Source organism: Nycticebus coucang, chromosome 13 (genome assembly GCF_027406575.1).
Source record: "Nycticebus coucang isolate mNycCou1 chromosome 13, mNycCou1.pri, whole genome shotgun sequence".
NCBI lineage: Eukaryota > Metazoa > Chordata > Mammalia > Primates > Lorisidae > Nycticebus > Nycticebus coucang.
Genome location: NC_069792.1, coordinates 101,700,579 through 101,726,598, shown reverse-complemented (window position 1 = coordinate 101,726,598; position 26,020 = coordinate 101,700,579). Strand labels below are relative to the sequence as shown.

The following is a 26,020-nucleotide window of genomic DNA, read 5'->3' as shown; positions in this document are numbered from 1 at the left end:
TTGTTTATCATGAAAGGGTGTTGGGTTCTGTCAGATGCTTTATCCGCATGTATTGAGAGATCTTACAGTTTTTGTCCTGACATAACGGATTTTAGCCAAAGTTGGAAAACACATTGACTCAGGACCCTGTTGAACGAGTGGTGGGTCTGTGCTGGGATTTACTTCTTCTTCTTCTTCCTTTTTTTTTTTTTAAGACAGAGCCTCAAGTTGTCGCCCTGGGTAGAGTGCTGTGGCATCACAGCTCACAGCAACCTCAAACTCCTGAGCTCAAGCCATTCTCCTGCCTCAGCTTCCCAAGTAGCTGGGACCACAGGCGTCTGCCACAACGCCTGGCTATTTTTTGGTTGTAGCCATCATTGGTGTTTGGCAGGCCAGGGCTGGATTTGAACCTGCCAGCTCAGGTGTATGTGGCTGGAGCCTTACCCTTGTTTGAGCCACAGGTGCTGCCTTTTTTTTTTTTTTTTTTTTTTGTAGAGACAGAGTCTCACTTTATGGCCCTCGGTAGAGTGCCGTGGCCTCACACAGCTCACAGCAACCTCCAACTCCTGGGCTTAAGCGATTCTCTTGCCTCAGCCTCCCTAGTAGCTGGGACTACAGGCGCCCGCCACAACGCAGTTCAGCCGGGGCCGGGTTTGAACTCGCCACCCTCGGTATATGGGGCTAGCGCCCTACCGACTGAGCCACAGGCGCAGCCCCCGGTGCTGCCTTTTTTTTTTTTGGCAGAGTCTCACTATGCGCCCTGGTAGAGTGCTGTAGTGTCATAGCTCACAGCAACCTCCAGCTCTTGGACTTAAGAGGCCCAGCTATTTTTTGGTTGCAGTCGTCATGGTTGCTTAGGAGACCTGGGCGGGGCTCGAACCGGCCAGCCTCCATGTTTGTGGCTGGCGCCCTACCCACTGAGCTACTGGCGTCGCCTGGGACTTACTTCTTGATGTGTAGAAAGGATCGTAAGGAACTGGTAGCAGCATCTGTGTGAGGTGGGCCTTCCGGGAGATCCCGTCAGCCCTGAGCTGCTCATTCTGAAATGTCAGGGCACCTGCAAGGCCGGTTGGTCCTAAGACAGCCCAGGGCCTCTGCTCATGGCTTGCAGCCTTGAGACGGGTGGAAGCTGAGTTGGCTGGTGCCCATGGAGGGTCGCTGAGGGCTGCAGGCCCAGCTCCTTCCTTCCCTGTGTCCACTGCTGCCCACCAGGCGCCAAAGCGAGGGGAGGATGCGTGTGACCTCGCCTACTTGGTTTGACAGCGGACGGAGGCTGCACAGCCGCGGGTGGTGGCGCTGGCGGGCCTGCCCAGCGCTGCCGCCAAGCGCTGCTCTAGAGGTTTTGCAGCTTGGCGCTGCCCAATGCGGACACCGGGCGGGGCCGCAATGTACACGATCTGTGGCGGTCTAGGGGTGAGGGGCTCCCGGGAGCTGCCCTGGCTGGATCGCAGGGGCCTCTGCCGGTTTCTGAAAGTGCTGCGGCTTGGTGCCTGCTGCCGCCATGAGCCCCAGTGCGCGACCGCGCAGGGCTCTCCACCACGTGAGGGCCCGTGAGAAGGAAGGACCTGCCTGCTGCCCCGCTGCCCCGCTGCTCCAAGAGGGTCTGTGGAGAGAGCAGCGCCAGGATGTCGAGCGATCTGTGGGCGTCTAGGCAGGCAGCCCCGAGCCGAGCGGCCAGGGGTACAGAATTTGGATCTAGGTCCCCGACGCTGCGCGCGGCTGCCGCCGGCCCGGAAGCAGCCCTGCCGCGCGCCTCCCTCTGCAGGGTTGGGGCCCCGCGGCGCGGCCCACCTGGCTCGGGGCCCTCCCCTCTGCCAGGGTGCCTCGACTTGGGGCGGGGCCCTCGGGGAGAGGCCGGGGGCGGGGCCTGGCGTGGGGCGGGGCCAGCACACCCGTGTCGTCCGCACCTCAAGGCTGGCGGATGCGCGCGGTGCTGGCCTGGCCCTGTCCCTGGCCCTGGCTCCCGGCCACACGGGCTTTGCTCGGAAACGCCCCCCGCCGTCTGGTCTCCCGGGGAGCCCCTGGCCGGCGCAGAACTCAGAAGGACTGCACAGCTGGGTGAGCCCGACTCTGAGTACTGGGCTGGGTTAGAAAGCGGGTGCCCGGCCGGTGAGACGGCCCAGCAGCCCTAGCATTTCGTAAAAGGCAGTCTGGGTAAGCGGAGGTGTAGCTGTGTTACTGATGACCTGAATCCCCAGAACACTTGCTGCCCGGGGTGTGCGGGCCAGCCCTGACCTCATCATGTACCCCAACCCGATTCGGTTTACCTTCTGCTTTGATTTTTAGTTCAGTAAGCTTCATGTCTTCTGTGGCTGTGCCTGGGCCTCAACTCTGTAGTGTCTGGTTTTGGACTTTATGAAAAGTTTATGAGACTCCCACTCTGCTGGAGTCTGCGTCCTCAGGTTCCCAGGTTGTTTCCTGGACAGATCCTGCATGAATGTGGGCTTACTCACCAGTCGTCTCTCTGCACCGTTGGCCAGTTCTATTTACTGACCGGTAGTGTTTATAGAGTGGTGTCTTCCTGGGTTGGCCATTCATCATTCATCCACCGCCAAGAGCCCCTGTAGTTGCCCTGGGTCTACAGCAGAATTGCCAGGTTTGCCTCCAGGAGCTCAGGACCCAAGAGAGCAGGGCAGGGGAGGGAATCCTGGAAGGAGAGAGGTCTGGCCCCCTGTGGAGCTAGGCTGGCCTGTAGGCCCCTTTGCTAGCCTGCATCTATTCATAGCTGTACAGACACATACTTTACAAAAGGAGCTGTTGAATTGCAGTTGGGTGGGTGTAGATAAGTGGGTTTGGAGCAGAATCTCTATGAAAGCTGCCTGCTTCTGGTCACTGTGCTTAATACCAGGATCTCTAAGGAAGGGGGACATCACCACGATGGGCAGCACTCCACCAGCTACCTGCCTTGGTGGGCTTGAGCACAAACCCATCTCTACAGTGCTGCTCCGCTGCTGGCCAGCAAGTTCTTTTCTTTTTTTTGAGACTGAGTCTCACTATGTCGCTCTCAGTAGAGTGCTGTGGCATCACAGCAACCTCAAACTCTTGGGCTTAAGTGATCCTCTTGTCTCAGCCTCCAAGTTGCTGGGACTAAGACGCCCGCCACAATGCCTGGCTATTTTTTTGTTGCAGTTGTCATTGTTGTTTAGCAGGCCCGGGCTGGATTCATTTAACCTCAACTTCACTGCCCCCATCTGTGAAGTGGGGATGATTGTATGCTTCTCCCTGGAGGCCCTGGAGAAGAACTTGGCAGTCAGGATTTTGTCAGTTAGTTTGAAGGAGCAGGTGTTTTCACACTGTCTCACATCTGAAGCTGGAATGCATCTTACTTCCATTCAGGAAGAAGCTGGCCAGGTGTGGTGGCACACACCTGGAGTCCCAGCTACTTGGAGGCGGAGGTGGGAGGATTGCTTGAACGCAGGAGTTGAGGCTGCAGTAAGGTATAATTGCACCACTGCTTTTCAGCCTCAGTGACAAAAACGCAGTCTCTCTCTCTCTTTTTTTTTTGCAGTTTTTGGCCCGTCTGGGTTTGAACCCACCACCCCCACCACCTCTGGCATATGGGACCAGTGCCTTACCCCTTTGAGCCACAGGCACCGCCTGAAACGCAGTCTCTTAAAAAAATATACACTGTCTTAGTTTTGGTTCTTAGTAGCACAGCTATCAGCTCCACCTTAGATATACGAAATAGGGTGGGGATGGGGTGGTTGTTGAAGGTCCTAAAACCATGAAGTAGTAAGGGAGGTGGGGCTGTTCTCACAATCTACAAAAATGCCCTCCTCCCCTCCCCCCTTCCAGATTTGGGCAGCTCTGAGTGTCTGCGAAGCAAGGCCTGAGGCTGGTAGTGTCCAAGCCACAGTGCTGTGGCCCCTTCCCATCCCTCACCCCCTGCACACAGCAGCATTCAGTCACCTCAGCCTCTTGGTTCCACCCTAGGGTGTTCTCTTTTTTTTTTTTGTAGAGACAGAGTCTCACTTTATCGCCCTCGCTAGAGTGCCATGGCATCACAGCTCACAGCAACCGCCAACTCCCGGGCTCAGGCGATTCTCTCGCCTCAGTCCTCCCGAGTAGCTGGGACTACAGGCACCCGCCACAATGCCTGGCTATTTTTTTGTTGCAGTTTGGCTGGGGCCAGGTTTGAACCCGCCACCCTCGGTATATGGGGCTGGCGCCTTACCCACTGAGCCACAGGTGCCGCCCAACCCTAGGGTATTCTTAAACCCATCTTCTTCTCCCTGGTTATCAGATCCTCCCACATCCCCTCCCTTCTGACCCTGCTGGGATAGCCAGAGCCCTTTCAGAAATCTCTCCCTGGCCGCCTACAATTCCTCCAGCCCTTCAGAGACTCTGCTGCTCTTAGTACCCTCATCCAAGTGACCAGCCCAGGGGTGGGGTGTGGTGCTGCCTGGACTTGGGTTGAATGTGGGTCTTGGCTCTGGCAAACCTGGTGTGGAGGGATCTGGGTAGGCTACTGATGTTCTCGTGCCTCTGGGTCTCAGCAAGGCCTCAGAGGCATGTGCCCGCCACCCCCTCTCACCTGGTGGCTCTGACCTCCTACCAAAGCCTCTGTCACTGATGCCATTGCAGTGCTGTCCTGTGTGCTGGCATGGCTCTTCTCTGAGTTCAGTTGACAGAGCTGAGCCTTAAGGGCAGAAAGCCCTGCCCCACTGCCAGCTGGAGACCTGTCCCACTTTCTCTTCTGCCAGGCACATCTCAGCATCTGAGCTCAGCTTGTGTCCTCAAGACCTGGTGCATCAGTGGTTCAGAGCAGACCCTTGGGAGACCTTTGAGGCCCACAAGGGTGGATGATGAGCATGCGCATGGAGAGTTAGCCTCCAAGGCCAGGCTTGCCTGGGAGGGGACGCCCTGGGGAGGAGAGCCCTGCCTCCAGAAGATCGGGGCACAGATTGGGACAAGGGAGTGTTGTGCTGGTGCCTGACTGGTGGTGCCCCATCGCCACTCAGGAGCCCTTCCCCAGAGCCCCGTGGGGCTCTGTGCCCCCCTCTCTGGGGGCTGGAGTCATGTGCGCCTGCTTCTGCCATGTCCTGCCTATCTCCCCTCTGGACTCTCAGCTCTTTCTCCAGCGCACAGCCAGGCCCTGAATTTAGCAAATGAAGAGTCATATGGAGAGGTTCTATGGGACCCTATCGAGAGTTCTGGAGAATTCTAGGCTAGCTCTGAAGGGGTCTGACTGGGGAGAGACCCTAGAGCAGCCGTTCTCAACCTGTGGGTCGCGACCCACAGGAACTGTATTAAAGGGCCATGGCATTAGGAAGGTTAAGAATCACTGCCCTAGAGCCTGGGAGAGGAGCATTCCTCCCCCTTTCCCACCTAGCTGAGCTCACCTGAATTGCTGATGAAGCAGCCCACCGCCCAGTTTAGGTAGGGAGGTGTGGTTCAGTGAACAGGGCCCAGGAACCGGGGTCTGAGCTCAGTAGGTTCGAATGCTGGCCGACACCTCAGCAGGGCAGCCACCTGCCTCGCCCAGCTCTTCAGGCGTCCTGTCTGGCTCCTCTGCCAGGAGCCACTTGGAGGAGCCACGGGGGGAAAGGCAGGACAGGCTCAGTGCCGAGCCTGGCAGTGGCGTCAACACATGTGGGAGTGACACGTTCTGGTCTTGTGTCTTTTTAGGTGGGATGAGAAGAGCACAGGGAGGGTGAAGTGGATGCAGCTGGAGCACAGGGGCCCGCACTTCACCCCCCCATACGAGCCCCTTCCAGGTGAAGTCCGTTTCTTCTATGATGGTGAGGACTTGAGGAGTCCCCTGCCCGGGGCTGCAGCTTACCCATCTGTCCTTGGGTGGGCTTCTGTGTTGGCACCAGGCACAGAGAAGGTGCCCCACCCTCTTGTGGGGCTATGTGGAGGCTGCTCCTCCATCTGAAATTGAAAGCACACAGGGCAGTAGCAGCATGGGGCTCTACTGGCACCCCGGAAATGGCAGGGCGTGCCAGGCTGCTGTGGGCGCTCTGCTGGGAGGTTGTGCCGTCCCCCAGTTCTGTGCCTGGCAGCTCTTGGGAGGCTGAGGTGGCCGTGCAGGTCTGTGTGTAGGGCTGACCCCTGGGTGCAGTTTACATGCGGTGCTCAGCATGCACACATGAATGGCTGCTTGACCCCAGCTTGTGTTTCTTTTTTTTTTTTTTTGAGGCAGAGTCTCACTTTGTCACCCTTGGTAGAGTGTCATGGCATCATAGCTCACAGCAATCTCAAACTCTTGGACTCAAGTGATTTTCTTGCCTTAGCCTCTCAAGTAGCTGGGACTACAGGCACCTACCACAACACCTGGCTATTTTTTTTTTTTTTGTAGAGACAGAGTCTCACTGTACCGCCCTCAGGTAGAGTGCCATGACTTCACATGGCTCACAGCAACCTCAACTCTTGGTCTTACGCGATTCTCTTGCCTCAGCCTCCCCAGCAGCTGGGACTACAGGCACCCGCCACAATGCCTGGCTATTTTTTTGTTGCAGTTTGGCGGGGGCTGGGTTTGAACCCGCCACCCTCAGTATATGGGGCCGGCGCCCTACTCACTGAGCCACAGGCGCCGCCCACACCTGGCTATTTTTAGAGACGGAGTCTCGCTCTTGCTCATGTTGGTCTTGAACCTCTGAGCTCAGGCAATCCACCCGTCTCGGCCTTTCAGAGTTCTGGGATCACAGGCATGAGCGACCACACCTGGCCCCAGCTTGTGTTTCTTTTTTTTTTTTGTAGAGACAGAGTCTCACTGTACCGCCCTCCGGTAGAGTGCCGTGGCGTCACACAGCTTACAGCAACCTCTAACTCTTGGGCTTACGCGATTCTCTTGCCTCAGCCTCCAGAGCAGCTGGGACTACAGGCGCCCGCCACAACGTCTGGCTATTTTTCTGTTGCAGTTTGGCCAGGGCTGGGTCCGAACCCGCCACCCTCGGCATATGGGGCTGGCGCCCTACTCACTGGGCGCCGCCCAGCTTGTGTTTCTTAATGCAAAACTGAATTGCTGGTTCACAGGAGTGCTGAGCCACCTCAGTCAGGACCCAGGGCCCAGGATCTCCGCCTAACTCTGCACCCTCAGGCCGCTTCCTCTCCCCCCCAGGGCCTTCTGCATGGTTCTCACTCTGTTCATTTTAGCTATTTGAGTGCATTCTCTGCTTCTCTGCTAAAGGAGATACTTCTACAAAAAGCAGACCTCTCTTCAGAATCCACCAAGCCCTTGGCTGCCTGCACTTGTGGCCTCACCACTCTGCCCCTTCTCACAGGCCCTGGAGAGGACTGGCCCCTTCTCATCCCTCTGCACCTCTTCTCTTTTGCTGGGGGCTTTGGAGCATTTACCTCCAGGGCCCCCAGGGGTCATACTCACACTTGTGCACACGCTGCCTTGATGTAATTCTTGTTTGAAGATCTTGTTTCTCTGAGCTAGAACAGACTCTCGCCCACTGTGCTTGGAGCCTGCCGTGCCCTGTGTGGGCTCCTGGCAGTGGCAGTGGTTGGTGCAGGGTACTGTGCTCTGCTGTGGCTGCCCCCACCATGCTGCTGCTGACCCTGAGGGTCAGGTGTGCAAGGGTGGCCTGTGTCTCTGTGGAGGGAGCTGAAGAGCTGAGCCTCTGGGTCTGCACTAGGTCTCATGTCCTCCATCTTCCTGAGACACTGGTCTGGGAGAGGAGCTGCTGTCCATCATGAATACTTTTTCCATATCACCAAACTAATACACGTTTATTTTTCTAACATTTCGTTATGAATGACTTTTTTTTTTTTGAGACAGAGTCTCAAGCTGTCGCCCTGCGTAGAGTGCTGTGGCATTACAGCTCACAGCAACCTCCAACTCTTGGGCTTAAGTGAGTCTTTTGCCTCAGCCTCCAAGTAGCTGGGACTACAGGTGCCCTCACAATGCCCAGCTATTTTATTTTTTAGTTGTAGTTGTCATTGTTGTTTGGCGGGTCTGGGCTGCATTTGAACCTGCCAACTCCGGTGTATGTGGCTGGAGCCCTAGTTGCTTGAGCTACAGGTGCTGAGCCATAATGAACATAATGAATGGCTTTTAAGCATACTTTTTTTTTTTTTTTTTGGCAGTTTTGGCCAGGGCCGGGCTTGAACCCGCCAACCCCAGTATATGGAGCCAGCACCCTACTCCTTGAGTCACAGGCGCCACCGTTAAGCCTACATTTGAAAAAGTTTCCTGGTGCATGGCTTCTCCCCCTGCTGTGAGCATTCTGTCTGCTCAGTCCCACCCATCTCTTTAAATCGTGCTGATGTGCAGTGAAGAGAGGAAATGATTGTGCAGGGTGGAAAATTTCCAGAAGGTTCTGTACAGACATTGGTGGTTTTCTTCTTTGATGCCTTAATTTTTTTATTTTGCTTCTGTAATTATGCATAAATTATTGCCGTGCTTTAAAATTGTACATGTTTATATAATGTAGTAAAATAGAGGCCGGGCAGCGTGAATGCCTGTGGTGGAAGCCTGCAGTGCTGCCAGGACCTACTCGCGTGCCTGTGGCCTCACCTGCACTGATCACCTGTAACTTAGAATGTGCTTCTGAACTTAAAAGATGCAGACCTGGCTTCCTGCTGTTAGCACAGTACAGTGCATAAATGAAATCACAGCTGTGTCCTCTGGCTCCCTAAATCAGTGTCTTTTGTTGTCTCCAGGAAAACCTTTGAAATTGAGCCTGGCAACTGAGGAGGTTGCCACTTTATATGGAAAAATGTTGGATCATGAATATACGACAAAGAAAGTTTTCCAAAATAATTTCTTCAGCGATTGGCAAAAGGTATGTGCCATGGGCCAGGCTGGCCAGGCCCTGCAGGCCACAGTGCCATTGTCTGTCCGCTCCCCCTGGGCAGCCTGTGCATGCTCTGGGTGGCTCCTGTGTATTCTCAGCACAGCCTGGTGATGTTTTTGTTATATTTTTTATAGATGGGTCTCACTCTGTGGCCCAGGCTGCAGTGCAGTGGCCACTCACAGTGTCGCAACCATAGTGCGCTATAGCCTTGAAGTCTGGGCCTCAGGCAACCCTCCCACCTCGGCCTCTGAGTGACTGGGACTGCAGGTGCCACCATGGAAACTTAGACAGTTTCCTGCCTGGTCAGGCAAAGCACAGAGCCAGGCTTGCTGTGACCTTGCTCCAGGACAGTATATGGGCTCTGGCTCTCAGGAGAGGGTAGTGGAGGAGCCCACAGTGGTCTTCTAGCCCCTAGGAAGACACATGTTATGTGGGAAGTTCTTTGAAGATAATGGTGCCATGTTAAGGATTTTTTCCTTTCCATTTTTATTATTTACTTATTTTAATGTGCTAGAAATGGCTTTTAAAAAGCCTTCTTTAGGGCGGCACCTGTGGCTCAAGGAGTAGGGCGCTGGTCCCATATGCTGGAGGTGGCGGGTTCAAACCTAGCCCCAGCCAAAAAACAAAACAAAACAAAAAAGCCTTCTTTAGGGCAGCGCCTGTGGCTCAGTCGGTAAGGTGCCGGCCCCATATGCTGAGGGTGGCGAATTCAAACCTGGCCCCGGCTGAACTGCAACCAAAAAATAGCTGGGTGTTGTGGCGGGCGCCTGTAGTCCCAGCTACTCGGGAGGCTGAGGCAAGAGAATCACCTAAGCCCAGGAGTTGGAGGTTGCTGTGAGCTGTGTGATGCCATGGCCCTCTACCGAGGGCCATAAAGTGAGACTCTGTCTCTACAAAAAAAAAAAAGAAAAAGCCTTCTTTAATGATATGCTTACAAGATGACAAACATCTTTCCATTTTTGAAAGTTGAGTTCCATATGAGTCTGGACTGCTCTTTGGGTACGATTCAATGTGCTTTATGCGCGTACATCTGTGTGATACCCCATGCGCCTGCCCAGGGTGTCTCAGCGTGAATCCTACAAGGTTGGGCCTCAGGTGCTCATTCCAGCGGCAGCTGCCTGGCTGTGTTGGGTAATATTTCTTCTGTTATATGCGTGTACAATTTGTCCTTGTTCCTAATCATGGGCATTAGATTGTTTCCACTTTTTGGCTTTCACGTGTAAAGCTGCGGGAACATTCCCACATGGGTCAGGGTGTGGGCACGTGAGTCACCCTTCACTGGACTTTAGAGATTGCTGGTTCATGGCTGCAGCTTTGTGAGGGGAGCTCATTGTCCAGCTGTGAGCGTTAACAGAGACAGGAGGCAGTGTGCACAGTAGGGGGGCCATAAGCAGTGAGTGATGGGCCTGATGGAGGCTGGAGGGAACAGGGAGGGACCTGACCTTTCCCAGCTGGTGCCCTGCCTGAACCACCCAGGGAAGGAGGTGGGATTGCCTTTTCATTCCCTCAGTGAGAGATGGGCTTGGCGATGGATCAGCGAGGTCTCATGGTGCCTGAGAGGCTGAGTCTGGCACTGGACCATGAGATGGGTGCCACAACACCCGGCTATTTTTTGTTGCAATTTGGCCGGGGCTGGGTTTGAACCTGCCACCCTTGGTATATGGAGCCGGTGCCCTACCCAGTGAGCCACAGGCACCACCCAACACCCAGCTATTTTTTGTTGCAGTTGTCATTGTTATTTAGCTGGCCTGGCCAGGTTTGAATCCTCCAGCCTCGGTGTATGTGGCTGGCACTGTAACCATTGTGCTACAGGCGCTGAGCCGAGAGGTTAATTTTTGTTATTGATAAGGGACCTTGTCCGGGTATTTTGTTAGAGAATCTACATTATTGAAATACTTTCAGTGAGTGGCCACTGCGCTGCAGCCTGGGCCACAAAGTGAGACTGAGAAATTTGGTTTATTAATTTCTTACGTTCTATTGAATGAGTTTACCATAATTTATTTATCACTTTCGGGATTATTTCTCATTTCTCCAAGTTGTCCCTAGTGTAATTATCATTATTACTTTGACATTGGACAATTTATTTAGGGTGGGATCTTAAAAGTGGAATTATTAATGGATCAAAGTTTTTTCATTTTATTATTGAAATACTTTCAGAGAGTGCCCTTGGACACTCCCCCAACCCTACACTCGTGGACCTGGGGCCTGCTAGTGAGAGACAGGCGGGGGGGCTGTGTTGCTTGTGATTAGTCTGTTGTACCTGGCAGGTGCCTGGGACCCAGGGAGCCTCACTGGAGAGGGCTGTGGACTCTCGCACCCACTTTGAGAGTGGTGGTTGGGGTGTCCAGGGGTCTGTCATTTCTGTGAGAACAGAGTTCAGGGGATGTGTGCCACACACGGCCTACGACTCTGCAGGGCTGTGCTGGGGTGACCATATTGCTCTTTAAGCAACACACATCAGTCCACATCCACCCTCCACGTGGCACCTGAGAGGGGGCTGTTCCCAGGCCAGGGCCCCAGCTCACTTCTGCACCTGCCCATCATGGCCCCAATTGGCTATGGTCAGTGGGGGCCTTGGCACTCTGCCTAGAGCCCGCCCCCTCCTGCAGGTGTCCTTTTGTCCCCATGGGTGGCCTGCTGTGGAGGGTGAGTAACATAGGAGCATGTCAGCGCTCTGGCAGCCATGAGCAGTCTCTCTGGTTTGTGCAGGAAATGACAACAGAAGAGAGGAAAGTCATCACGAGCCTGGACAAGTGTGACTTCACTGAGATCTACAGACACTTTGCAGACAAAGCTGCAGCCCGAAAGGCTCTGCCCAGGGAGGAGAAGCAGGTCAGCCGCCCTGGGCAAGATGACCACAGCAGCTGGTGTGTGGGAGTGGCCCTGGGATAGGGCCAGCCTGGTCCAGTCCTGAGAGAAGTCCCCTCTCCTTATAGAAGCCTCTTCTCACGGGACTTCCCCTCGCTAGGTTCTTTCTCATGAATGTCCTGGGAAGGTGTGGTCACAACCTGGTGGTGTCACGCAGTTCTTGGCTGCTATTGAGTTGATGTGCCTCTGAGTGTGTTTAACTTGTCAATCAGCCCACCCAGAGCACATTAAAAATAAGTGCACTGGGCTCAACACTCGTAGCTCAGTGAGTATGGTGCTGGCCACATACACCGAAGCTGGCAGGTTCGAGCTCGGCCCTGGGCCTGCTAAACAACAATGACAACTGCAACCAAAAAATAGCCGGGCATTGTGGCAGGCACCCATAGTCCCAGCTACTTGGGAGGCTGAGGCAAGAGAATCGCTTACGCCCAAGAGTTGGAGGTTGCTGTGAGCTGTGACACCACTGCCCTCTACTGAGGTTGACATAGTGAGACTTTGTCTCAAAAAAAAAAAAAAAGAAAAAGAAATAAGTTCACTGTTGGGGATGGTTGGCAAATAATTTGTGGTCAGCGATGACAGCCTGGGAGGCCTATGGGCCACGGACTTGGGCAGGGAGCTGCCATCCTGCTCCAAGTATCACGGGCCTGTGTGCTGTGGTCCCGTGGCTGACCTCTGGGGCCTCCTAGGGAAGGGTCATCCCTCCTTAGTCAGCAGTTACAGAGGGACACAGGCGTATTTGGAGCCCCCCTTAGCCTTCCTCCCACCTGCAAAGCTGCCATGCACCTCTGCCTGGCTTTACCTTGAGTGTCTGGAGCAGCTGAGGCCTGTGCAGGGCGGCACTGGCTGTGCTGCCCACTAGACTCAGAGGGCACTGAGGCCCTGAGGAGTGTGGCCACGTTAGCAAAGGCAAGGCTGAGTCTGGCTACCGGGGACTGACCTTTGTGCTCTTCTCTTCCCCATAACATCCATGTGCTGTTCTTGAACTCAGAAGCTAAAAGAAGCAGCAGAAAAACTTCAGCAAGAGTTTGGCTACTGTATTTTAGATGGTCACCGAGAAAAGATTGGCAATTTCAAGATAGAGCCGCCTGGGTTGTTCCGGGGCCGTGGTGACCACCCCAAGATGGGGATGGTGAAGAGGAGAGTCCTGCCGGAGGACGTGATCATCAACTGCAGCAGGTGTGGCCAGGCAGGGGTGCAGCCCAGCCACCTGAGTGAGGCTGTCTTTGTCCCTCACTCTCCTGGGAGAGTGAAGCACAGCAAACAGTGCAGGGCTGGCAACCCCACCTGCTATTCCTGTGTGATCTAGGAGCAGTGGCCAGGACTGTCCACGTAGGGTGGCCGTGACCAGCCATACTACTCACTTTCCCGGGCTGAGATTTTCCCTATCAAGAAAGTTCTCCTGCATGTTTTTTCACATCCTGTTATTTCGGTAGTGTAGTGGGAGAGGGGAGTGCTCAGGCCTGGGTGGTGCCATGTTACTTCAGGCCTGTGTAACCAGAGTGTCCAAGAGCAGCCCCACCAGAGCGACCCCAGGCAGCACCGTGGCCTGTTGATCTGAGTTACAGAGTGGACACCTGGCTGCGTGACTAGCTTCCTGGTCTGACCCTGGTCTCTGTGTGTGTGCAAAAGGTGGGCTGGGTGGCTGCAGTGGTCCAGGCTGCTCAGCAGGCCACTCCTGAGGCCAGTCTCCATCAGGAGTCCTACCTCTGCCATGTCGCCATGTGGGACAATGGTCTGGAGACATCCCTTTGCTTGTGTTTCAGAGAACAAAGTCTTGAAGTTAAGTTTGGGTCTGTTTTGCCACAGAGACTCAAAGATTCCTGAGCCACCAGCAGGTCACCAGTGGAAAGAGGTGCGCACTGATAATACTGTCACGTGGCTGGCCTCATGGACAGAGAACGTCCAGGGCTCCATCAAGTACATCACGCTGAACCCAAGTTCAAAGCTGAAGGTGAGGATGAGGCTTTAAGGTGCTTTCCCTGCAGGATGCAGTGCCAGGCCTGTGCGGGAGGGCTGGAGAGGCCCAGCATCCCGCAGTCTCTAGACTGGCCAGGAGTGGCCAGTGTTGAGATCTCGCTGTGCCCAGTGATCATGCATCTTGAAACCAGGAATGTCTGTGCGTTCACATGTACATCAGATTTCACCCGAGGTGGGCTTGGCGCCCTCAGCCTCTGGTCCTACCACCGTGGAGCATAGATTTGTGAGGTTGGGGAGAAGAGTCACAGCTTCTCTGTTATTTAACATAAATATGAAGAGTTTCTTTAACATTTATTTTCTGTATTTAGGGAGAAAAAGATTGGCAAAAGTATGAGACAGCTCGACGCTTGAAAGGGGTTGTGGCTGAGATCCGCTCCCAGTATCAGGCAGACTGGAGATCAGGAGGGATGAGGACCCGACAGAGGGCCGTGGCCCTTTACCTCATTGACAAGGTTCGCTGGTTTGCCCAGGCCTTTCTCAGTGCGTTCGTCCCTCCAGGTTCTCCTGGCTGGACAGGGTAGGGGGCGACGCTGGGCCGTTTGGGATGTGTATGTGTGTGTGCACACGTGTTGTGCTGGGCGTCTGCATATGTGTCCTGGCTTCCCCCCACCAGCTGGCGCTGAGAGCAGGGAGCAGGAAGGAGGAAGACAAGGTGGCCGACACTGCAGGCTGCTGCTCCCTCCGTGTGCGACACGTCCAGCTGCACCCGGTGGCCGATGGCCACGAGCACGTCGTGGAGTTGGACTTCCTGGGGAAGGACGCAATCCACTACCACAACCGAGTGCCTGTGGAGGGGCCGGTGAGGACCAGGGCACGGCCCACGGCTGGGTATTCTCACGGGCGGTGGGGGCTTGCCTGGCCTTAGGGCCTGTTTGCCAAGTCTGCAGGGCGGGGCCTGCGGTGCGCCCTGTGGCTCTTCAGGGTGCCCTGCTGTGATAGATGCAGGATGTTAACCCAGACAAGGACGGGGCTGAACCCCCAGCTTCTCTGACTCACCTGGCAGGCGAGTTCCCAGGGATGCCCTCACGAGGTGCCACACGCTGGGTGGTTTAAAACGGCAGATTCTTCTTTTCTTTTCTTTTTTCTATATTCTTTGAGACAGAGTCTCACCATGTCACCCTGGGTCAAGTGCTGTGGCATCACAGCTCACAGCAACCTCCAACTCCTGGGCTTAAGCGATTCTCTTGCCTCAGCCTCCCAAGTAGCTGGGACTACAGGCACCTGCCACAATGCCTGCCTGTTTTTTGGTTGTAATTATCATTGTTGTTTGGCAGACCCAGGCTGGATTTGAACCCTCTAGCTATGGTATATATGGCTGGCGCTTTAGCCGCTTGAGGTATAGGCACCGAGCCCGCCTGGCTATTTTTTGTTGCAGTTGTCATTGTTGGTTAACTGGCCTGGGCCGGGCTCAAATCTGCCACCGTTGGTGTATGTGGCTGGTGCCATAACCACTGTGCTATGGGTGCCAAGCCAAATGGCAGACGTTTCTTGTCCCTCAGTTCCGGAGGCCAGAAGTCCAAGATGAAGGTGTTAGCGGAGCCTTGTCCCTCTGAGACTCAGGGTGGGACTGTTCCTTACTTCCCCGGCTCCTGGTGTGGCTGTGGGTCCTGGGTGTCCCTGCTCCTCCTCTGTTGCTGTGATTGCTGCTGTCCCCCTCTGGGCTTGTCCCTGCCTCCTCTCCTTTTCTGATAAGAGCCAAGTCCTCCTGGATTTAGGGCCCACCCGACTCTACTGTGATTGTGTCTTAATTACTCTACAGAGCCTCTGCTTTCAAATAAGGTCATTGTCTGAGGTTCTGGGAAAACCAGAAATTGGGGGCGAGGGGCTTTGTATATCTCAGTACACTTGGGAAGGGTCTCTTAGCCCATCGGCGGCTCCCACCATGTCCCTGACTCTCTACCAGGAAGGATGGGGGCAGGGGCCAAGCCTGTGGTGACAGCTGTGCCCAGAGCACCCACCTGGTCAGCAGTCTGGAAGGGTTCAGTCTGTTTCTGGTATGCAGATCAGTGTGAAGGAAGGACAATTGGAATGTGGGGGCAGCTATGCCTTTCAGAGCGGCTGTACTCTGAAGTGATGGTGTCCTCTGTCTGGGCAGGCACCGCATTGCAGCAACATCGTACACCTCACAGGCACAGTTGGGGCCCATTCATGGGGTGGGGCTGCCCAAAATTGGAAATGGGAAATTTGGGGACTGGTGTCAAGGGCAGCAGGGGAACAGGCCTGCTGGCGTGGGGCAGGTGGCCTCTGAGGGGGTCCGGGCTGGAAATGTGTCCTCAGGGATGAATTAATGGAGACACGAGGCCACAGCCAACAAACAAAAGCCAAGGCCAGAGGCCGCGGCCTGTAGCGTGGCCTGCACAGGGCTCTGGGCTATCCTGAGGGTCAGGGGCCATTTCAGTAGTGTTGGAGGAATGTGGGTAAGAGCAGGTGAACATGGTATAAGAGGAAGGCAGCTGTGATGCTCTTGTCAAGATGTCAACAGTGTAAAAACTGAACATGTAGAGAAAGCCAAGAACTGGACAGCACCCATGGCTCAGTGAGTAGAGTGCCGGCCCAATATACTGAGGGTGGCAGGTTTGAACCCAGCCCTGACCAAACTGCGACAGAAAAATAACCGGGCATTGTGGTGGGTGACTATAGTCCCAGCTACTCAGAAGGCTGAGGCAAGAGAATCACCTAAGTCCAAGAGCTGGAGGTTGCTGTGAGCTGTGACTCCACGGCACTCTATCGAGAGCAACAAAGTGAGACTCTGTCTCTAAAAAAAAAAAAAAGAGAGAAAACCAAGAACACAGCCTGAGGTTGGGAGTTAAGGCCTGGGGCACCCAACTCCAATGCTTCCCCCTAGAAGGTGCCAGCACCTCATGGGTCTGCAGGACTGGGCTCACTGGGCCCAATGCCGTTGGCAGGTGGGGAATCAAGGTAGGGCGCAGGGCCTCCCATAGTGGGTCTGTGATGGGGGCCTGGGACTTGGGTTGACCTGGTGAAAGGCTCATGTCGGTGGGTTTGCAGGGTGGCAGGAGCCACATCCTGCCTCCCAAACACATGGTGGCAAGTGCCTTAGTGGGGAGTGACTGCACGGGCAGCCAGGGTGAGTGGAGTAAAGATGCCGCCGCCCCCAGGCAGGTGGAGCTGGGATGCTCAGACCACCTTCCTCAGGGAATGCTGACTGCAGCTTCCAGGTCGAAATTGTGCAGACACCCCGTCGGGTCCTAGTTTCATTCCTGTTGTCCTCGGAAGCTTCTCTTGCCTTCTGTCTTGCGTGCCCTTTCTGCATGGTTCTCTAGGACTGAAGTTCTTCCTGTTTCAGGTGTATGAGAACCTGCAGCTGTTCATGGACCACAAGGAGCCTGAGGACAAGCTCTTTGACAGACTGACTGTGAGCCTGTGTGCATTCCCACTGGCAGTGGTGGAGGCAGGGCCCGGAGAGGGCAGGAGTGCCGAGTCCGCTCAGCTCAGCTCAGCTCGTTCACAGCAAGGCCCAGCCGGCTTTGACCCACCAGCTAACTCCTCTCCTTCATCGTGCGGGAGGCAAGGAAGGGAAGGGAACCAAAGTGGTATTCTCAGGGAAACCATTTCCTCCCACTACACAGACGGCCGGCCTCAACAGACATCTTCAGGACCTGATGGATGGGCTGACGGCCAAGGTGTTCCGGACCTACAATGCCTCCATCACTCTGCAGGAGCAACTGCGGGCACTGACACGCGGTGAGCACCCCAGGCAGTGCACCAGGTGCTGGGGAGCGTGTCCCTGCACCCACGGGGCTCCTGGTATGAGCCACTTGCAGATGGAGGGGCAGAACCCTGCTCTGGGGAGTGTGCAGATTTGGGTGGGGGAGGTGCTGCTTCTATCAGGGGCTCAGGCCCTGCCCAAGCAGAACAGGGCTTGGCTGTGGATGTGGTGGCCTGTAGGACCAGGTGTCTTCAGATCTGCTCCCTGCAGGGTAGCCCTTCAACTCTGCTCCTCAGGGTCCAGTGACCTCATACTTTGCAGCAGCTTCTGCCCCTGCTGCCCCCACCACTCAGCAACCCGCTCCTTGGGCCTCTGGGTCTGTTTCCCAGCCCCTCTCAGCTTTGGGCCCTCTGCTCCCAGCCCGGGGACAGTCTCCCCTCTACCCACCCTACTGTTGAATAGGAGCTTCCTCCAGGAGGGCTGGTCTGGGCCCTTAATTCATGCTGGCAGCCTTGGATGTGCAGACACCCAGGTTTCATGTGTGTTTGGACTTCTGTTGCCCTGGGGATGCTGTCAGGGAGCTGAGGCCACATCAGGGCAGGTTCCGGAGCACAGGACTGGGCTGTGGGGATGAGGGGGAGCTTGCTGACTCCAGGTGGGGGCGTCCCCAGCAGAGGATCCATCTGTAGGAGGCAGGAGACTCTGGGGCTGTGGGGCAAGGTCAGGCCTAGGAAACTGAAGGTGCTGATATGCCCAGGTGGGGCAGGATTGCCTGTGACTGGTGGGGGCTGGAGGAGTGTGGAGATGAGGGGCCCCTGGACAGGTGATGGGGCAGGAGCTTAAGTTCTCTGAGCTTCAGTTTCCTGATTGGAAAATGGAAAGGATGGTACCTTAAGGGACAGTGTTACATGAAACCAGGTGTCATGTGAAACATGGTTTCCTGGTCAGGGGCCTCCTCACCAGGACTCATGACAAGAGAGGACACCCAGACTGCCGGGCACAGATGGCCGAGGGAGCCTGGGGATGCCCTGAGGACACCCATTGGCTCCCAGGCACTTTCCCTACCCTGAGGCAGTGCTACTGTGATTGGACTGGGCTGGTCCCCCCAGGCCACTTTGGATAGGGCCTCAACCTCAGCCACCCTCCCTGTGCCAGTGGAAGGGGCTCCAACTTGTGACACACTGAGAAAGGTGGGCTCAGAGAGAGTGTGTGAGTGACGGCTGTCACGTCTTTGCTCAGCTGAAGATAGCGTAGCAGCCAAGATCTTATCTTACAACCGTGCTAACCGTGCTGTGGCCATTCTCTGCAACCATCAGCGAGCAGCTCCCAAGACCTTTGAGAAGTCAATGCAGAATCTGCAAACAAAGGTGCGTGGCTCACTGGAGAGCCAGCCCTGCATAGCCCTGCCTGGCCAAGCTCGCTGTTCCCAACTCCCCGTGCCCCCATGAGTCCAGACAAACCCGTAGGTAAGAGAGGAGGGTTCTTGAGGGGCAGAGGTGCTCCCTGGAGGCTGGTGGCAGGTGAGGCAGGCTGCCTGGGGCCAGATCCCTAGCAGGAGGTGGAGTCACCTGGTGGGACACAGCCTGTGTGTTCTAGTCCAGGAAGGATGTCAGCAGAGCAGGGGGCCCTCAGGGTGCTGGACCCATTTCTGTGGCTGGAGCAGGCTGTACCCCTGGGGTCTAGAGGCCTCTTGGCTTCACCTCATGGGAGATGGGGACAGGAGCAGCCTTGACCGAGCCTCCTTCCTTTGCAGATCAAGGTAAAGAAGGAGCAGGTGGCCGAGGCCACTATGGAGCTGAGGAGGGCGAAGGCCGACCATGAAACCGAAGGGGACGGCAAGTCCAGGAGGTGAGTGTGGTGGCTCTTAATTGTGTGTCTCTTGGGGGCTAGCCTGTCCAAGCCTGTTATGGTTAGCCTTGGACTTCAGCTTTCCTTTGGCCAATTTTGTTTACCTTTTGATTATTCTGTTGCAATTTTTGAAAATACCAACTATAATACTTGTGGAAAATTGTGAGATGGAGATCCAGGTAAGGAGACACCCCTGCTACGATGTGCCTGTCCGTGGGGGGAGGGCAGCATGGCACAGGGCTCTTGGGCTGCTGTGGCTCTTGTTTTTTGTGTTTTTGAGACAGAGTCTCACTACATCACCCTCAGTAGAGTGCCGTGGCGTCACACTTCAACAGCAACCTCAAACTCTTGGACTTAAGCGATTCTCTTGCCTCAGCCTCCCAGGTAGCTGGGACTATAGGCGCCCACCATAAAGCCTGGCTATTTTTTTTTTTTTTTAATATATTTTTTTTTTTTTTGTAGAGACAGAGTCTCACTTTATGGCCCTCGGTAGAGTGCCGTGGCATCACACAGCTCACAGCAACCTCCAACTCCTGGGCTCAAGCGATTCTCTTGCCTCAGCCTCCCGAGTAGCTGGGACCACAGGCGCCTGCCACAACGCCCAGCTATTTTTTGGTTGCACTTTGGCCGGGGCCGGGTTTGAACCCGCCATCCTCGGTATATGGGGCTGGCGCCTTACTGACTGAGCCATAGGCGCCGCCCGAGCCTGGCTATTTTTTTGTTGATATTCTTGTTGTTTAGCTGGTCTGGGCTGGGTTTGAACCACTAGCCCCAGTGTATGTGGTCGGCGCCCTAACCTCGCTGACCTACCTCTGGGTCTCTTACTCTGCTCTGGGCATTTCACAGAAGTGGGTGCTGGGAAGTGTACCCTTTCATTCCCCTATGGACACTCTGGTTGTTTGCACGTTTTGGCCACACTGAGTCATGCCACTATCCACATGAGTGTGTCTGTGTTTCCTTTAGGTGTTTCCAGGGAGGGATTGCTGGGCCACTTGATGACTCCAGGCTCAGTCTGATCCCTATGCCCCGCCCACACGCGTCGCCCCGCCTTTCAGCCTGACAGGTGAAGGGCATCTCATTGTGCTTGTGGCTTGCATCTCCCTGATGACTGAGGACTAATGATGTTTTTGCACCATTCTGGGTGTTTATTGGCCATCTGCATGTCTTTGGAGAAATACCTGCTCCTGTCCTTTGTCATTTTCTGGTTGGGTTGTCTGTCTTTATTGTTGAGCTGTAAGCACTCATTCTGGATACAAGTCCCTTATCAAATACATGATTTGCAAATATTTTTTTTCCATTTTCTTGGTTGTCTTTAGTTTCTTGGTGGTGTCCCTTGAAGCACACATTTTAAAATTTTCGGTTAGTCGAGATGTTTTGTCATTTCTTTTGTTGTTACGTCTATCTAAGAAGGCTTTGCCTAACCCAAGGTCATGGTGATACATTCTAAGTTCCCTCCTGAGAGGTTTATTGTTTAGCTCTTATATTTCATTTTGAGTTAAATTTTTTTTTTGAGACAGAGTCTCACTATGTTGCCCTTGGTAGAGTGCCGTGGTCTCACTGCTCACAACAACCTCAAACTCTTGAGCTTAAGCGATTCTCTTGCCTCAGCCTCCCAAGTAGCTGGGACTATAGGCACCCGCCACAATGCCCAGCTAGTTGTTGTTGTTGTTGTAGTTGTCATTGCTGTTTTAGCAGGCCTGGACCAGGCTGGAACCCGCCAGCCTTGGTGTATATGGCCAGTGACCTATTCACTGAGCTATAAGTGCTGAGCCTTGAGTTAATTTTCATGTGTGGTTGGAGGGAATGGTCTGACATCATTCTTAGCATGTAGCTGGCCAGATGTCTCAGGAAGTGTGAGCCCTCCAATTTTATTTTTCTCTTTAAAGATTGTTTTGGGGCTGAGCACAGTGGCTCATGCCTATAATCCTAGCACCCTGAGAAGCTAAGGTGGATGGATTGCCTGAGCTCAGGAGTTTGAGACCAGCCTGAGTAAAGTGAGACCTCATCTCTACTAAAAATAGAAAAAATAGCTGGGTGTCATTACAGGTGCCTGTCCTCCCAGCTACTCCGGAAGCTGAGGTAGGAGGATGGCTTTAGTCCAGGAGATTGAGGTTACTGTGAGCTAGGCTTACTGCACTCTAGCCTGGGGCAACTCTAGTCAGACTCTATCTCAAAAAAAAATTTGTTTTGGCTACTTGGGATCCTTTGAAATTCCACATGAATTTTATGATCAGTTTGTTAGTTTCTGCAAAGAAGCCAGCTGGGATTCCGATAGTGATTGCACTGAGTCTATGATCATATTGCCATCTTGATGATGCTGAGTCTGTAAACAATCTTTCTATAACTTAGGTTGTCTTTAATTTCTTGGAACAAAGTTTTGTAGTTTTTATAGTAAAATTGTTTCCTTAAGTATTTTATTTTTTTGAGGCAAGTATTTTATTCTTTTGCCTGGGCTTGGAGTGCCATGGTATCATGGCTCACAGCAACCTCAAACTCCTGGGCTCCAGCGACCCTCCTGCCTTAGCCTCCTGAGTAGCTGAGACTATAGGGCCCTCTACCACCCACTGCTAGTTTTTAAAATTGTTTTTAGAGGGCGGCTCCTGTGGCTCAGTGGGTAGGGCGCCGGCCCCATATAGTGAGGGTGGTGGGTTCAAACTCAGCCCCAGCCAAACTGCAACCAAAAAATGGCTGGGCGTTGTGGCGGGCGCCTGTAGTCCCAGCTGCTCGGGAGGCTGAGGCAAGAGAATCGCTTAAGCCCAGGAGTTGGAGGTTGCTGTGAGCCGTGTGAGGCCACGGCACTCTACCGAAGGCGATAAAGTGAGACTCTGTCTCTACAAAAAAAAATTGTTTTTAGAGGCAGGGTCTTGCTCTTGCTCAGGCTGGTCTCAAACTCCTGCGCTCAAGTGATTCACCCGCCTTGGCCGGGAGAGCTCACAGGCATGCCCGGCCTCTATTTCTTCTTGAGTCAGTTTTGTAGTTTGGTAGTTTGTATCTTTCGAGGAAATGGATGAGTTGAATCATCCATTTCAACTAGGCCCTCTAATTTACATGCAGTTAATTGTTCACAGCATTCCCTCTTTCTCTCCTGATTGCTGCGGGTAAAATTCACTCTTCCTGACTCAGGTACTGAGGTACAGAGGGATTTTTTTTTTTTTTTGAGACAGAGTCTCACTATGTCACCCTTGGTAGCGTGTCGTGGCTTCACAGCTCACAGCAACCTCCAGCTCTTGATCTTACGCGATTCTCTTGCCTCAGCCTCCCAAGTAGCTGGGACTACAGGTGCCCGCCACAACGCCCAGCTATTTTTTGGTTGTAGTTGTCATTGTTGTCAGGCCTGGGCTGGGTTTGAACCTGCCAGCTCGAGTCTATGTGGCTGGTGCCCTAGCTGCTGAATGAGCTACAGACTGTGAGCCTCAGAGGCATGTTTTTTCTTTTTTTGAGAGGGATTTTTTTTTTTTTTTTTGGCCGGGGCTGGGTTTGAACCCGCCACCTCCAGCATATGGGACCGGTGCCCTACTCCTTGAGCCACAGGCGCCGCCCCCGAGAGGGATGTTTTTAACAGTGGTGAGAGAGAGGTGTCAAGCAATTTAGACAAAGGGTATTCAGTAGAAAATAAGGCTGTCCCCACCCTGATCTCCAGTTCCCCAGAGGTAGCTGCCATGAAGTATCTTGCATGTCCTCCAGAAATGCTCCGCTCCACACACAGGCCTGCGCTCCTCCCTTTCCCCATCCCAGTGGTTGGCAGGGATAGGCAGCTCAGCCTTGGCCACTGTCTTCTGTCAGTGTTTGGGAGTGTAGCTGACACCCTTATACCTCTGGAGGGTGTCACTTCCCAGGGCCTCTGCTTCAGCCCCCTTTCCTGGTAGCATTTCCTCATGGGCACTTGTCTTTCCACATATGCTTAAGTATATTTGTAGCAAAATTCCTGGAAGAAGGGTTGGGGTTGAAGGTCATATACTTTGGTGATGTCATGGCTGTGGCTGGGTGAGATACAGATGAGAGAAGGGCCTCTGCCTCTTTAAATTTCCTTTTCTTTAAGAAGGTGGGAGGAGGGGTCTTCCCAGATGCCAAGAAGCATTTGTGTTTATTTTCTCATCCTTTGCCCCTTGTTCCATGTGGTTATCAGCCTTTGTCATTTCCAGCACGTCCTTGGACCTTGTGCCTTTCTGTGTGTGTTGCCAGGCCTGGGTGGGTCACCTCCCCTGCCATCAGGAGCCTCTGGCTCAAGCGGTGCCTGGTCTGGCTCCCTGGGCGGGGTCGGGGGTGGGCTGCTCCTGCAGTTCTGACCTTGGATCCCGGTTACTGTCCTCATGTCCTGCAGTGATGACTGGAGGTGGGGGCAGGGCAGCATGGGTTGGGGGGCGCGCAGCAGCAGGGGCAGGGGAGGTGCGAGTCTCCCGGGGGCTTGCCCTTTGCCCTTCCACCATGGTGTGGAGACCAGAGGCCTTGTCTTTTTTTTTTTTTTGTAGTTTTTGGCTGAGGCTGGGCTTGAACCTGCCACCTCTGGCATATGGGGCCAGCGCCCTACCCCTTTGAGCCACAGGCACCACCCGAGGCCTTGTCTTGTTTTTCCAGTGTTCTAGAAAAGAAGAGACGTGCTCTGGAGAAGCTGCAGGAGCAGCTGGCGAGGCTGAGTGCACAGGCCACAGCCAGGGAGGAGAATAAGCAGGTGGCCTTGGGAACGTCCAAGCTCAACTACCTGGACCCCAGGATCAGCATCGCCTGGTGCGTGGCCGGGGTCAAGGTTCCCACCTACAGCCCAAGAGGGGCTGCAGTCCAGTCTCGCCGATGCCCTGTGTCCCATGTGGCCTCAGTACTGGGTCTTTGAGGGGGTGAGGGGCTGGTCTGAAGGCTGATGCTGTCCTCTCCTCAGGTGTAAGAGGTTCGGGGTGCCTGTAGAGAAGATCTACAACAAAACACAGAGGGAGAAGTTCGCCTGGGCATTCGACATGGCGGGCGAAGACTTTGAATTCTAATGGCTCTGTCTCCATTGAAACTTTTGTGGGTTTTTTCACTATTAAAACAATCTTGGGGAAAAAAGATCTTAGGGCTTGGCACCTGTGGCTCAAGCGGCTAAGGTGCCAGCCACATATACCTGGCTAGGGGGTTCAAATCCAGCCCCAGCCCGCCAAACAACAATGATGACTGCAACCAAAAAATAGCCAGGCATTGTGGCGGGTGCCTGTAGTCCCAGCTACTTGGGAGGTGGAGGCAGGAGAATCGCTTGAGCCCAGGAGTTGGAGGTTGCTGTGAGCTGTGATCCACGGCACTCTATCCAGGGCGACAGCTTGAGGCTCTGTCTCAAAAATAAATAAATAAATAAAACAATCTTGGGAGGCCTGGCGCCATGGTGGGCACTCTGGGAGGCCAAGGCAGGTGGATTGCCTGAGCTCCCAAGTTCAAGACCAGCCTGAGCCAGAGCGAGACCCCAGTCTCTAAAAATAGCCAGGCGTTGTGGCAGACGCCTGTAGTCCCAGCTACTTGGGAGGCTGAGGCAAGAGAATTGCTTAAGCCCAAGAGTTTGAGGTTGCTTCGGCCTGTGACACCACGGCACTCTACCAAGGGCAACAAAGTGAGATTCTGTCTCAAAAAAAAAAAAAAAAACCCCAAAAAACAATATTGGAGATTTTGTATGCTGAGATGTTTTACAGAGGCATTAATTGTGTCATCCTATAAAGCCATCCCTGACATCTGTGTTGTGGGCTGAGGCCTTGCACTGTCCCCTGAGCGCTTACAACACCTCATTAGTGTCTCAACCTGGAAAGAGAGGCCATTTTCCACGTGTTCTCAGGATAGGCACATGGGACAGAATGATCCCACAGGATCAATCAGCAAGGCCACAAGCGTTGCCTTGGCACTAAACCCAGTGGCCATCTCTCAGTTCCCATCCCACCCAAGCTTTCCATAGCTCGCAGCTCCTTCTGCACTGTTCTCCTGCCTCAGTGGCCAGACCTCTTGCTTAGCCACCCCTCTGACATCTGCTCACTGCTCTCTAGGGCTCCTCTACCTCCCCATGTAAGCCCCTAGTCACCCCAGGGGACCCAGTACCTTGGACATTGTGTCCCCTGGCCTCAGTGGCTTCTGTGGACTCTGGATCTAAGGCAGCCCCCACCTGGACAACAGGATGGGGTGCTGCTGCCCCTTGGGACTCAGGCAGCAGGCCCAGCCCCTCCTGTGAACCTGTGTGGCAGTAACAGCACAACTCCAGGGCCCTGGGCTCTGCCAGCCCCACCCGTACCATGGCCTGCAGAAGCCACCAGGACATCAGCTGCCCACAGGAGCAGATCAGTGTGTGCCCAGCTGCACACCCCCCCAAGGAGGGACCAGTGTGCGCCTGGCCCATATCATGTCAGAGTCCTTCTTGACTCCTGTACAGCCACCCCTCACTGTACAGAGGACACACATGAAGGACTATACGCCCACAAATTAAACCCAGCAGTTCCTAGCAAAGTTGGCACTTTCCTTCTCCAGGTGAGGGTGTGGGGAATGGAGCGCCCCAGGGAGAGGCTAGGATTCCTGCCCCTGAGGATGATCCCCTCACTAGGACCTGTGTGCCAGTGGTGTCTGAGTTCACTGAGGAGAAGCTGCCAGCTTTACTAGCCCAGGGTTCCAGCCTGCTCAGTGTAGCCTCCCAAGTCCATTCTGCATAGGCCCCCCTACAACATGAAGCTGTAACCTGGATCTGCTACTCCCTCTCACACAGGATAACTTCTTTGAACCAATTGTCTCTGGGTTGATACAGTCTATATAGATAGTCACGGACTATCTGAATAAAAACCTAAAACAAGGCAAGGTTCAGTGGCTCACACCTGTAGTCCTAGCACAGATGGGAGGCTGAGGCAGGAGGATCATGTGAGCCAGGCATTTGAGGCTGCAGTGAGCTACGATGATTGCATTCCAGCGTGGGCCACAAGGCAATTCCTGTCTCTAA

The 26,020-nt window shown here is 54.3% G+C and overlaps 1 protein-coding gene across 10 annotated transcripts; it reads left to right on the top strand.

The window, feature by feature from the left end:
- The first annotated feature begins 883 nt into the window (after nucleotides 1-883).
- On the top strand, nucleotides 884-24,419 carry TOP1MT (DNA topoisomerase I mitochondrial). Of its 10 annotated transcripts, none has more exons than XM_053559422.1 (14): nucleotides 884-977; nucleotides 5,608-5,720; nucleotides 8,593-8,714; nucleotides 11,436-11,558; nucleotides 12,583-12,770; nucleotides 13,401-13,545; nucleotides 13,880-14,023; nucleotides 14,185-14,370; nucleotides 16,879-16,947; nucleotides 17,162-17,276; nucleotides 18,481-18,608; nucleotides 18,995-19,089; nucleotides 23,665-23,814; nucleotides 23,963-24,419. In XM_053559422.1, the coding sequence occupies exons 2-14, from the start codon at nucleotides 5,642-5,644 to the stop codon at nucleotides 24,063-24,065; spliced, it is 1,647 nt and encodes a 548-aa protein (XP_053415397.1). In that variant the 5' UTR covers nucleotides 884-977; nucleotides 5,608-5,641; the 3' UTR covers nucleotides 24,066-24,419. The 10 variants fall into 10 exon arrangements, 4 of the variants coding, with proteins under 4 accessions (XP_053415397.1, XP_053415394.1, XP_053415395.1 ...); XR_008373918.1 differs by lacking the exon at nucleotides 23,963-24,419 and adding an exon at nucleotides 20,053-20,152 and having other exon boundaries at nucleotides 905-1,529; nucleotides 18,995-19,473; nucleotides 23,665-23,796; XR_008373921.1 differs by lacking the exon at nucleotides 23,963-24,419 and adding an exon at nucleotides 19,399-19,473 and having other exon boundaries at nucleotides 905-1,529; nucleotides 18,995-19,268; nucleotides 23,665-23,779.
- Nucleotides 24,420-26,020: the final 1,601 nt, after the last annotated feature.

Coding starts and splice junctions, on each gene's coding strand:
- TOP1MT (XM_053559419.1), top strand. CDS start 1,342: ATGCGGACACCGGGCGGGGCCGCAATGTACACGATCTGTGGCGGTCTA. Junction 13,546..13,879: donor ACCCAAGTTCAAAGCTGAAG/GTGAGGATGAGG, acceptor TTCTGTATTTAG/GGAGAAAAAGATTGGCAAAA. Junction 18,609..18,994: donor TGCAGAATCTGCAAACAAAG/GTGCGTGGCTCA, acceptor CTTCCTTTGCAG/ATCAAGGTAAAGAAGGAGCA.